This window comes from Mastigoproctus giganteus, chromosome 2 (genome assembly GCF_048544385.1).
Source record: "Mastigoproctus giganteus isolate SK-2022 chromosome 2, ASM4854438v1, whole genome shotgun sequence".
Classification (NCBI taxonomy): Eukaryota; Metazoa; Arthropoda; class Arachnida; order Uropygi; family Thelyphonidae; genus Mastigoproctus; species Mastigoproctus giganteus.
Window position 1 is genome coordinate 64,186,407 of NC_143576.1, and position 14,264 is coordinate 64,200,670.

A 14,264-nucleotide genomic window follows, 5' to 3' on the forward strand; every position below is an offset into this window, starting at 1 on the left:
AATGTTTATCTTTAATCTGTATAATTTGCCCTACACATTATAACATTATGAAATTCATGCACTTTACCTGTGTGCAATCTGAACCATGGAGTTTCTACGAGCGCTGAGTGTTCAGTACTCAGGCTTGGACTTACATTCAACTTGCATTCGATAGTCATTCTTATGAAAGATATTATTAAATAAGTATATGATGTGTGAATTAGGAATATTTTATGATAAATATTTTGATGTGCTAGTGCATAAGAGAAATTGCACACTTAGTCTCCAAGCTGGATTTATTCTGGTATAACTTAGAGATGAAGCGTACAACTTTTGATTTTATTTCAAATACTACATTGATACCCCAGAAATCTTATAGTATTAGACTGTGATCCTATCAAACAATACATCAGCAGAAATTTGCATAAAGATGCAACTATTTCCATTAAGGAAATTTTAAAGCTATACTGTTAAGCCAAATGCCATTATATTCCTAATAAACTCAGACAAATAAATAGACTAGTTAAATTTTCTTATAATCAGCCCTTTCAGAAGTGAACACATTTATCTACAAATTTCATGTGTTCTTTAAATTAATAAGCATACACTGATCTACATTTTTGGAGGTTATTTCAAATAATGCATCCTGTTATGTACAAATTGCCTTGAAATTTTTAGTACATGCTGCAATCTCTTATCAGTGATTTTAACCAATGTTTTAATAGATGGCAGAACAAAAATAAATGTTAAAAACAGACAAGAACATATTACACCTGTTGGTGATTGTACCAGACTTTGGCTGTTACAAAAGCCAGAATTATATGGAATTTAGATACAGAAGTTGAGGAAATCAAATTAACAGATACATATTCAGATTATTAACAGATTCAAAACAAAATAAAAAAACTCTCTTTCTTTTCTGGTTTCATTTTTGTTAGTAATTTTACTTTAATGATAGGCAATCAAGTCAAAATAAGAAGAAATTAATAAATATGTATATACAAAGTTTTTCTTTTAACTTCAGAATATAATAAACTCACCACCTCTTTCAAAATCTCATTATAGGGAACCCCTATGTTCAGAATACTCACCTTGGGAATGGTTTAAATTAGATGCACTGCTCATGTTGAACTCGATACTTCAGAAAACAGTTATCTAGAAAATGTCATTATTTAGACTAATAATGACTTTATTTCCACCCCAAAGTAGATCTACAAGTATCTGTGATGTAGAAATGAGGTCAGCTTTCACAGAAACACCTTGTTTAAGGCTGTATTAAATTGTTAGCGTGTGATTATTTAAGCAAATAGCATAGCACACATAAAAATTGCTGGTTATGAACTGTGCGAAAGCTAGAAGACTGAATTGAGTTAGTTTCTAAATTAGCATAAACTTTTAAAGATATTCTATGGGGTGAAGGCAAGAAACATCACTGCAGCCGATTCTGTTTAACACAAATATAAGATTAATTTAATAAAAGCAAAAAAACAACGACAAAAGTCCAAATTTAATTAAATTTTAATATCAGAAAAATTTTTAGTAACTCTAAGAGAAGGAGAGAGAGAAGTGAAAATATAAATTCTTCCTCCCCAGGCTAGGTTGCTAAATGGCCCCATGCAATCTTTAATATCTATGCCAAACTGGTCATCAGGCCCCTAAACCCCCTCTTCCCCGGCAGTCTCACAATATGGAAGTTTTTGCCTCTGTTCTAATAACTTTCCATAAATTTGAGTGTGGATTAATGTGTTAAAGAGCACGTAACTGCACAGTGAATTTTCTTTTAATAAGTTATACTACTCTGTGTATAAAAAATATACTAATAAGGATACTAAACTAATGAATTTTGGTGGTCGTTTTACTGGTAATATCTCACAATATTGTTGAAATTCATTTCCAAATTACTTACCTATGTATAAGCTATATGAGCAGTTATCAGTTAATATCCTTATTAAATCAATTATTATTTCCATTCAGGATGTGCAACTTACTTAAATTAAATACAAGCAGTTTTTATGAATACAGCAGGGGCTTTCCAAAAAGCTCGTGCTCTATGCTGAAGCATTTTGCAAAGCCTCCTACATGTATATTTATCTATTCTTCAAGGTAAAACTAAATGTGTTCTTACAAATACTGTAAAATGTTGGTTGTTTGGCTGTAAAGTAAATAACGTGTTTAGGCAACTCTACACACTGAGGTTGTAGACAACAATCTGTTTTGGTGAAATATCTATGCTTATAAGAATATGTTATTTCATTTTCAATACCTTGGAAAAAATAAATAAATAAACACAGTTTATAGTTTCTACAACTCATTTAGTATTGCATTATTATTTTAACAGTTTATATACATTAATATTAAAACATCTTAAATGTTATTTTAAGTAATCTATTTTATAAATTTGAATTTAGTGAGATATACACTGATCTAAACTAAAACTAAGATGAACTAAAATTACATCTTTTTAGTTTTTCACCCTCATCTCACCCCGCACATGTCAGAGTCTCAATATAAGCTAAACACATAATTCAGACTATTAGTAGGAAATTTATTTAAGATTAATCTTGTGTATGTGAAGATTTATAAAAAATTGTTACATACATAAGTTTATTTTAATTAACAGTAACTAGGTCTTATTCTGAACAAGATCTAATTACTCTATCATTTTATATTATGTGATGCATTATTAAAATAATAATATGTCTATTTCTGTACATTACAATATATCAAAATGTAATATAGCAGCAAGCATATTTAAAATATTTTCAAAATGAAAAACTTAAAAAAATATATAAAAATATATATTTATATCTATATATATATATATATATATATATATACATACATATACACACATACATTTTTTGATCTACTAGGTGGTGGTAAATGCTTTAATTCAAGCTATTCCTGCTATCTGCAATGTACTTCTGGTATGTTTAATCTTTTGGCTAATTTTTGCAATCATGGGTGTTCAGCTTTTTGGAGGCAAGTATTACTATTGTTATGATGAGCAAACTGAAGAGAGAGTTAATTCCACTTATGTGCCTGATAAAACTGCCTGTGAAAACCGCAACTTGTCCTGGAAAAACCCTATGATAAATTTTGACAATGTTCTAAATGCATATTTAGCTCTTTTTCAAGTGGTAAGTGATAGGAGAAGCTTTTATAACTTTGATACACTTATATATAAGTAGTAATAATAAGTAAAACACATAAGTAGGATAATGATATATGTAATAAATAATTTTTTTTTCTGCAAGTATTTTTCAAAATTTTTTATGATAAACTTCCCAGAAAAAATCAAGTTTATTTATTTTCATTATTGGTAAGCTGTAAAATAATTTTTTTTTATTGATGCAGAAGCACCCAACCTGTGATCCAAGGGCTGTATTTAGCTTTTGATTTGAATGGCCCTAACCTATCTCACATGAAATAGCCCCACTGCATGATTAGGTACTTGCAGCCATCAGTTTTTTTTCTCCCTAATTTTTCCGGAGGGAATTCTTAATGTGAAGTGTGAAAAAATTAATTTAACTAGGAAATTTAATTTTATATTATAGTCTCAACTTATTAAGTTTTAAAAATTCCTTCTTTAAAGATGCTTTAAAAATGATATGTACAACATAATCCTCTTTATTAAGAATTAGTAAAACAGCCATCTGCTTCAAAGAAGCAAACATAAGAGTGGTGGATGGAAAAGTTTGTTTTTTTTTCATTTTATGCATAAGTCTAAGTCACTACAAAAAAGTAAGGTTCACTTCATTTTTGTGTTCAACAAAAACAGGAAGCTTTTAATTATGAATTCTTCTTAACACTTTCTGGATGTAACCCTCTCCATACATTTTCACTTTGAGATGTAGCCATCTTCACATATTTGACCATTCAATGTGGCCAACTTATGTAAAACAGTTGGGGCCCCTGCATTAATGAATTTCTTTCAACCAACCCATGTGAATAAATTTACTTAGTTTATATATATATATATATAATATTTTGTGTTAGGTAACTGCGTGGCTTTCCCTCAGAAGGTGAACTTCAAGGACAAAATGAACAACATATATATATATAATTGAATTAGGATAATGATAACTATTATAGCACATTTAATTACTTAGATACACATTTTGATATGTTTAGTTATACTTGGCTATGTTTCAGCATTTTCTTGATTTGTGAATTGCATGAGTTCATTCAGTGCAGGATTTAAAAATTGCACTGAATGAGATTTGGTTAAATCCAACACTGAATGGACCAAGCCTGAAATGAAGTGTCCTTAAATTTTAATATTTTTTATTACTAATACAGTTATATAATGATAGGAATCCTATTACAGCATAAATAAAGGTAGATAATAACTATTAAATTAGTACAAGTGTTATTTATTTATTTACTTCTCTTTGTTTTACAGACTCTGGACAGCCTTACATACACATTTAAAATCTTTACATATAAATCAATTAAGATGCATAGCACATTGATTTTATATCTTTTATTCTATTTTGTTGCAAGTTAGTCTATTCCTCAGGTGTCACTATAGTAAACACCCCTGAATAAGAAATCTGGTCTCAAGGTCCTGTGTAAAAGAATTAAACAGTGGAAGTAGACATCATTCCGTTCTCTCAGTCATGTTTTTTTTTTTTTTTGTTTTGGCAACATGCCTCCAGATTAACTCATTAAAGATGTCAGTTATCTTCATTGAGAAATCCTATTTGGTGCTGCTACATTTTTCAGTGCACTATCATATCCAGAGTAGGTTCACTATTTGCATGTTCTGGGCTTGTTCTTGATCAGAGAGAAGGCATTTCAGTAACACCAGTCTTTTCGAGAGAAGGCATTTCATTAACACCAGTTGCGAGATTATATAAATATTAAAAGTAACTGTGATCCAAGTCCAGGGAGTCGTTTTTTTAAGTTGCATATAAGGTGATATGAGAGGGTTATGTAGTGAAGAAGACACTCGTGTCACTTAAATAATTATAGTTTCTCTTGAACAAGATTCCTTTTTTTTTTTCTGTGGTAAGAAGCAGTTTCCTCCTTGACAAAGTGGTTTTCACACATTACGTACAGATATGATATGCATAGTGCAAAATGGCCTTACATGCTGGAATAATGCCATACTGCACTGCATATATCGCCACAATATAAATCATAACAACAGTAAAACTGAGACTGTTACTCTGAATTTAGTTGTTTACCCTATCTATAAATCAATGTTTGAAACTAAGATTTCTAATACGGGAGTTTGCAAGTTCTTCATTGTAAGATTGTTATATCTAAGCCTTTTGACTCACTGAAGAGTGTGTTATGAAACTTGGCCAAGTGGTTAAGGCACCAGACCTACCTTAAGGTTGTTAAAAGTTGATATAATTATACAGATGTTATATGATAATATAAAGTTGACTACAAGCAGTGTCATGAAGCTAGTGGAGTCCCTAGGTGGAACATGGCTGAAGGGATTATGACAGCAGGTGAAACTATTTCTGGGATGTGAGGTAATTCCTCTCATTACTATCTCGGTCACTGACACTCAACCTAATGTAGCATCTTCATGGAACAGTATGGAGTTATGCATTCATTTATTTCTTCCATGCTTGAAATAGTTATCCACCTTTCTTGTGAAAGAATATTTTCCACTGTTCCAGAAAGAGTCCAGATTCATATTGCCACCCTACACTGAATGCCCTGTTTCTGAATATTTGTCCAAATATAAAAAGGTAAAGACAGGAAAGAATATTAGCATTAACACTTTATGCATTTAAAATATGCATATAAAAGAATGACAAGGTGGCAGTGATCACTGTGTACTGATGGATTTATGTTAAGATATAACTACTGTCAAGGGTAAAGGGAAGGTATTCTGCTTTCATAAAATTGACTACAATAATTTTTGACAATTTTTAAATTCTTTTCAGTGGGACCAAATGATAATGCTACTGACAGTAAATTCTAAATGGAAAAAATATTCAAGGAAGTAACTATAGGAGCTATGAAACTTTTCATACAAACTAAGAGATACCATTCAAGGTTTAGACCTTAATCGATGACAGATGAACTGATCAAACTAGTGACATGGAAGAAATTGCATAGAATGGTTAAAAATTATCAGGGGACACTGAAACATACAATAAGTACAAACTAGTCTTCAATCCAGTCATGAAGAGGGGATAACATAGGCTATGGCAGATTATGAGAAGATTTTGGCTAAGAATCCAAAGAAAAGTAGTAAAGAGTTTACTTATGATAAAACTAGAAGAAAAGTAATAAATCATATTAGTCCACTAGATAGGAATAACATAATTATTGGTAATTTTTGTTCTGGTTGCTGATAAACAATAAATATTTTGTATCTACATCCATGCATGAATAATTATGAAGCATCTTTGGGAGATTCCTATGGATTGGAGATGTGCTTATGTCTCCCCTGTTCATGAAGTGATAAAATGGTGAAGTGAGAAATTATAGACCTGTAAGCTAAACCTCTGTTCCAGGAAAAATAATTGAGTCAGTGATGAAAGGAGTAACAAAGGATCAACGTGAGTAAACAGAGTTATATCGTAATCACAGCATGGATTTGGTAAGGGATGATCTTGTCTGACCAGTATGATTGGTGACCGTGACATAGTAGCATAACTTTGACTTTATATATATATATATATATATTTAATTTTCAGCAAAGTTTTTGATACTGTTCCACATGAAAGATTTCTATACAAATTATTAATATATTAATAGTGGCAAATGATACAAGAAAGAAAACTTATTCAGCAAAAGCCAAAAAAAAAAAAAAAATTCCATTTCACCTATCCAATCCCTCCAATAGTTTGTCTAGTTATAACTTGAATTTATTCAAATTATCCATTTTCACAACAACAGGTGGAAGTTTGTTCCAACAATCAACCACCTTGAATGCAAACTTCTGCACTTCTGTTCTGCAACCACCATTTTTCAGTTCAAATTTATGTCCTCTCATGTACATAGTCTGAGCAAGAAGAAAAATCCTGAATCCCATCAGAATTGAGTTTGCTCAAGCCATTAAAAGCCTTAAACAACTCAATTAGATCACCTCACAGTGATTAGTCTCCAGATGCTCCATTTTGCAGAACATTTTGCCTTTCTTGGTAAGAACACCCCTTTGTTCTCCTCACCAGTATTGTTGCTCTTCTCTGTACAGCACCTCCGTAGCCAGGAGCAGCAGTGCATAGCACACACACACTTCTTGATTAGACATGGGATTCGAGCACGGGCTCGAATCCCGTGTTAGGCAACTCTACACACTGAGGTTGTTTTCTACAACCTCAGTGTGTAGAGTTGCCTAAACACGTTATTTACTTTACAGCCAAATACGGAGAATGCGGAAAGGTCATCCCCGGAACAATATGGCCTTAGTTGCTAATGCTCCTAAAAACCAAATAACAAACAAACATCTCTGTACACTTTCCAGGAGCTCTATATCCTTCCTAAAATGAGGCCTCCAGACCTCATTTTAGGAAGACCTATATACAGTACTCAAGGTGTGGACTGACCATTGCTTTATAGAATGAGATAATCACTTCCTTATCCCTGCTAGCAAAATTTCTGTATATCCTAGACAGAGGCGTGAAATGGGAGTGGGTTTTTTTTTTTTTTTTTTTTTTTTTTGGCTGATGCTGCAAAACCATCATGAGCTGTCCTGGCAGCATGTCTGCATTGCTCAGAGAATTTCATATCAGACTGCATAGTTACTCCCAGATCCTTTTCATTTTCCACTCCCCTGAGTGTACCACACAGTTTATACGTTACTCTGAGATCACTGCAAACTATCTGCAGTACCTTGCATTTCTCAGTGTTAAACTTGAATAGATTTCTCAGCCCATCAGCCTAATTTTTCTAGATCCTGTGATGGCAGCATACATTTCGTACTGTCAGTAACCACCCTGCCAACCTTTGTATCATCTGCAAACTTATACATTAAGCTTAATATACCCAAATCAATAACATTAATAAATACAGAAACAACAATGGGCCCAGCACCAAACCTTGGGGAACTTCATTAATAACATTAATCCAAAAAGAACAGTATCCATTGATAACCATTCTCTGTCCTCTCCCACTTATCCATAGCAATAACTTTTCCTTAATTCCACATTGTACCAATTTAGTCGTAGAGGCTGTCACCAACATTCTCTCAGGTATGCCAAGCTGGTCTTATTGCATGGGAGTCTAAAATGCTGATGAAACTGGTAGTCAGGTGGACAGAATTTTGGCAAATTCTGGTCTTTATGTGACAACCAAATCCTCTCTGCTTGCACCTTCACAATGGTGAGAGTGTAGTAACCCTCTATGGAATATTCCAAGAGTTTTATGGAATATTCCGTTCTATGGAATAACGATGGAATATAACCCCATGGTAGTCCAAAAATATGGCACCTAGTATACTGGAGGTGACACCAGGTAAGCAAAGGTCTAGGTGTGGTGTGTACACCACAAGGAAGAATGCCACCCCTGTGTTAACAGGCAACACTCTCACCAAATCGGTGCATTTACCACCATTTTCCTTATTGGAGGCTTGAAGTGGTGGAACCCATGTTTAGTCTCCAGAGCAAAGCTCCAGCAACCTCCCCCCCCCCCATCTCTTCAATCATGCAGTATGCCTGATGTCTCTTAGGTTAGGATAGACATTATGGTGAGATCCAATCATCTTTACATTTTGAGGGTACAGCTCTGAAACGGCATTCGCAGGCCACCCACTATTTAATCCATTGTACTGAACCTATTGGTAACTCTATAGGAGGCTTCTGGGTCAGCTAGAGTATAATTTCTCAGCCCATCTACCTAACTTTAGTAAAGTTAGATAGAAAAGACAGTATGCTACTGTTGCAGTAGCATACAGTCTTTATTGTCATTAACAACCCTGCCAACCTTTGTATCATCTGCAAACTTGGACATTAAACCTGATATACCTTCATCAATATCATTAATAAATAGACAAAACAACAATGGGCCCAGCACCAAACCCTGGGGAACTCCACTAATAACATTAGTCCACATAGAGCAGTATCCACATATTACCACTCTCTGCCATCTCCCACTCAACCATGATAGCCTAAATAAATTTAAGGCTGAGCTGGACAGGTATTTGGAATGGACAGAGGGGTGAAATGGGAGTGGTTTTTTTTTTTTTTTTGGCTGATGCTGCATAAGCTTGCTTTCTTGCATAATATGCCTCTACTAATGCTAATGCTAACCATCCCTTTATCCATTGCAGCAACTTGCCCTTAATGCTATACTGCTCCAATTTGTACAAGAGTCTTCCATGTGCAACAGTATCAAAAGCTTTTCTGAAATACAAGTATATGACATCAGAATTATTTTTTGCATCCAGTTCCTTTGTGACCACATCGTAGTATCTAATCAGATTGGTCAGACAGGACTTCCCCTTAACAAACCCATGTTGTGTCTGAACTATTATTGCAGTCTTGTCTAGGTGATCCTTCATCACTTCTTTAACCAGTGACTCCATTATTTTCCCCAGAACAGAAGTTAAACTAACAAGTCTATAATTATTTGTGTCATCCTTTGAACTCACTTTGTGAATTGGGGATAAATTTGCACATCTCCAGTCCATGGGGACCTCCCCTGAACTATTACTGCTATTATGTTCTCCCCTTCCTTACAGAATTCCTCATGCATGAATGTAGATGCAAAATACTCATTCAGTTTGTCAGCTATCTGAGAAGAATCATCAAAAACAGTCAAACCACCAACATCAAGTGGACCAATTTGATTTATCCTTTTCCTTCTAGAGTTTACATAAGTAAAGAAGTCTTTCTTGTTTTTATTTGCACCCTTTGCCAAGAATTTCTCATAATCAGCCTTCACTTGTCTAATCTCCTTTGTGAATTTATTACAGAGTAGCTTATATCTGCCATAGGCTTCTGTATCACCTGCTAATTTATATGCATCCCATTATGTTTCTTCTCTGCCACAAGCCTCATTAGTTTAACTGACATCCATTTAGGCCTAAATCTTGAACAGTATTTCTTAGTTGGTATGAAAAGCCTAGTAGCGTCCATGATTAATTCCTTGAAGGCCTTCCATATAGAATTCACTTTTTTTAACATCATCAGTTGATCCCTTATAGAATTTAAAATCTGTCTGAGACTACTGTAGTCACCTTTACAAAAACAAAAACCCTTCCCTTTACCCTTGATGATAGTTACATCTTTAAGTAAATCCCACATCAGTAGATTGTGATGACTGTCACCTAGTGGTTCCTTTATCTGCAAATTTCTGATGCATCAGTCTTGCTGCTAATAATCAGATCACGGGTATTACCCCCTCTAGTTGCCCTTTCGAACATGCTGCCGTAGAAAACGACCCAACAATAAATCCACAAAAGCCTTACTTGCGAGTGACCAATCCACAAGTTCCAGTCAATATGTGGGAAGTTAAAATTCCCCCATTACAAGATATTCTGATTTACTGGCCCACTCTATTTCTCAGCACAATTGTTCGTTGTACTCATCAGAGTCATTAGGCCTATCATCATCAGCCATTTTCAATCCACTGCAGGATGAAGGCCTCTCCAGCAACTTTCCAGTTCCTTCTGTTTTGAGCACTGGCCATCCATTTACCACCCACAAACTCATGAATTTCATCTATCTATCTCCGCCTTTGTCTTCCAGGTTTTCTTCTAGCTCCTCTTGGGTACCATTCTTTATTTTCTTAGTCCATCTGTAATCATGTCTTCGAGCTATATGTCCTGCCGAAGACCATTTTAGTTCTTTAGTTTTGATAAGAATGTCCTTTACTTGAGTTTACTGCCTAATCCATGTGTTTCTCTTCTTATCTAACAGTCTGATTCCCAATATAATTCGTTCCATTCTTTTGGTGAGTGCCCAAGTTTCACTTTCATAAGTCATGGTGATGAGTACACATTGGTTAATTTTTTTACGTTTCAGACAAACTGGGATATTGCTCTTCAGTATGTGACTATTTCCTGAATGCTATCCATCCAAAATTTATTCTTCTCTTGACTTCCAGCCATTTATCATTATTACAGCTAATAATTTGTCCCAGATAGGTATATGACTCAACCTTTTCAATTACTGCTCCTTCAATCATTATTTCCCTTTCTGTGGCATACTTGTTCATCATTACTTTTGTTTTAGCCATATTCATCTTTAGTCCGAAATCCTTACTAACTGTAAGGTTAGTAAGGATTTTACTAATTAGGCCTATAACACACTCCTACTCCCATTTTCCCTTTTTTAGTGTTTATGTTACACCAAACTGACTCAACATTGCACTGTCCACTCATGTGAACTGGATGCACTTCCTTAGAGTTTGTGTTTCTTAACTAACAACATAACCCCTCCTTCCTCTGCTATGCAGTCTATCCTTCCTTTACACATGGTGCACTATGGCCATAGATGCTGATGCGCGAAAAAAATGAATTTATGCCCTCTCAGGTGATTATTCTGAGCGAGAGGAAGAATCCCATCAGCACTGAGCATGCTCAAACCATTCAAGGCTTTATACACCTCTATCAGATCACCTCGCTGGTGCCTAGTCTCCAGACACTGTAATTTGCAAAACTTAACCCTTTCTTCGTAAGAGCACCCCTTTGTTCCATTCACTAATCTTGTTGCTCTTCTCTGTACTTGTTCCAGCAGCTCTACATCCTTCTTGAAATGAGGCCTCCAGACCTGTATATAGTACTCTAGGTGTGGCCTGACCATTGCCTTATACAAGGGAATAATCACCTCCTTATCCCTGCTAGAAAAATTCCTATGTATCATTGACAATACACCATGAGCTACTCTTGCAGCCCATCTGCACTGCTCAGAGAACTTCATATCTGTCTGCACAACCCATCCGGTCACTCCAAATGTTTTTCTAGTTCAGCCTTAAATTTATTTAACCTATCAACTTCCACAACAACAAATGGAAGTCTGTTCAACTACCCATTGGCTAAAGGCAAACGTCAGCACATCCATTCTACAACGGTCTTTCCTCAATTTGAATCTGTGCCCACTCAGGTTCTTAATCAGAGCAAGTGGAAGTATCTCGTCAGAATTGAGCCTGCTCAAACTATTCAAGGCCTTATACACCTTGATCAGGTCACTTTGCAGGTGCCTAGTCTCCAGATGCTGCAACTAGCAGGACTTAAGCCTTTCTTTGTAAGCGCACCCCTTTGTTCCTCTCACCAATCTTGTTGCTCTTCTCTGTACTCGTTCTAGCAACTGTAAATCCTTCCTAAAATGAGGCCTCCAGACCTGTACGCAAGGTGTGGCCAGACCATTACCTTATACATTATACAAAAGGATAATCACCACCATGTCTCTGCTAGCAAAATTCCTATATATCATTGACAAACTTTTGACAGATCTCCATGACCTGCTCTGGCAGCACATCTGCACTGCTCAGAGATCTTCATATCTGACTGCACAATTACCCCAGATCTTTTTCATTCTCCACCACCCTGAGTGTAGTACCACACAGTTGGTACGTTTCTCTTGGGTTACTGCTACCCATATGGAGTACTTTGCATTTGTCAATGTTAAACTTCAGTTGCCACTTCTCAGCCCATCTGCCTAACTTTTCTAGATCTTGTTGCGGTAGCATACTGTCTTTACTGCCATTAACAACCCTGCCAACCTTTGTATCATCTGCAAACTTGGACATTATGCCTGATATACCTTTATTGATATCATTGGTAAATACACAAAACAACAATGAGCCCAGCACCGAACCCTGAGGGACTCTGCTAATAACATTAGTCCATGTAGATCAGAGTCCATTTATTACCATTCTCTGCTGTCTCCCACTCAACCATCCCTTTACCACTCCAATAAGTAACAGTAATCTTCTCCTCAGGTGAAGCATTACTTATTTAAAGTAGTGCAATATCATGGCAACTCATTGTGAAGGTATTCACAATATGAGATATAACTTAAAACAATGCCTTTTTGCTAACATTCTGTTAATTCAGATTTGGCTATGTATTATTGATGCTTTTTGCACTATACTTATACATAGTCTAGACTTTTCCATAGCTTGAGGCTTCAGCTTTATAGCTGAAGCCTCATACGCTTTATAGACCTGTTAGCTTAACTTCTGTTCCATGGAAAATAATGGAGTCACTTGTTAAAGGAGTAATGAAGGACCATCTAGACAGGAATGTAATTATACTACAGTCACAGCATGGATTTGTTAAGAGGCTGAGTTGTATGATGAATTTGATTGGATACTATAAATCAATAACAAAGGAACTATATGCAAAAATAATTTTTATATCATGCACTTGGATTTTAGGGAAGCTTTTCATACCGTTGCTGTTGTTGTTCTTGTTTGGTTTTTAGGAGCATTAGCAACTAAGGCCATATTGCTCCGGAATATGCGGTGGTCATTCCCTGACCTTTCCGCATCCTCCATATTTGGTGGTGACGGGCTCGAACCCCGGTCTAATCAAGAAGCGTGTTGTACACACTGCTGCTCCTTCCCACCTGGCTACGAAGACGCCACATTACGTTGCACAAAGACCTCTATACAAATTGTACCAGTATAGCATTACTGGTAAATTACTGGTCTAGACTCTGCAGCCGAGTGGTCAGGAGCAGAAGTGCAATAGCACACACTCTTTGAGTAGATCGGGGTTCAAGCCTCTGACTGGTAAATATGGTCAATCTGTCAACCAGCATTGGATAAGTGTGGCAGATTATGATCCATTTCCCTCTGCGTGAATCATTGAAGAGGCTTCCATCCTGCATTGGATTGATAAAGGCAGTTTTTACTGCTCTGGATAAGAGGTCAGTTCATATCAATAAAATAGTAGAGGCATATGACGCAAGTAGCAAGAAGAAGAAAAAAAAAAAATCTTCCCATTTCACGTAGCCATTCGCTCCAAAAGTTTGTCTAGTTCTGCCTTGAATTTCTTTAAACTGTTAACTTCCACAACAACAGATGGAAACTTGCTCCAGCATGAGGAAGAATCTAATCAGCATTGAGCTTGCTCAAACCATTCAAGGCCTTATACACCTTAATCAGATTATGTTGCAGGTGTCTAGTCTCCTGACACTGCAATTTCCAAAACTTAAGCCTTTCTTGGTAAGAGCACCCCCTTTGTTCCCCTCACCAATCTCGTTGCCCTCCTCTGTACTCATTCCAACAGCTCTACATTATTCCTAAAATGAGGCCTTCAGACCTGTATGCAGAACTCAAGGTGTGGCCTGGCAATTGTCTTATACAAGGGGATAATTTCTTCCTTAGCCCTGCTAGCAAAATTCCTCTATATCATTAACAAGACC

The 14,264-nt window shown here is 35.7% G+C and overlaps 1 protein-coding gene across 1 annotated transcript in view; it reads left to right on the top strand.

Annotated features, from left to right (window-relative positions):
* Positions 1-14,264, top strand: part of LOC150089320 (sodium channel protein para-like) — a 2,114,826-nt gene that overhangs the window by 1,840,826 nt on the left and 259,736 nt on the right. Inside the window, exon 28 of the mRNA XM_090389008.1 lies at positions 2,853-3,119. Within this exon, the coding sequence (XP_090245134.1) occupies positions 2,853-3,119 (267 nt within the window). The remainder of the gene's footprint in view (positions 1-2,852; positions 3,120-14,264) is intronic.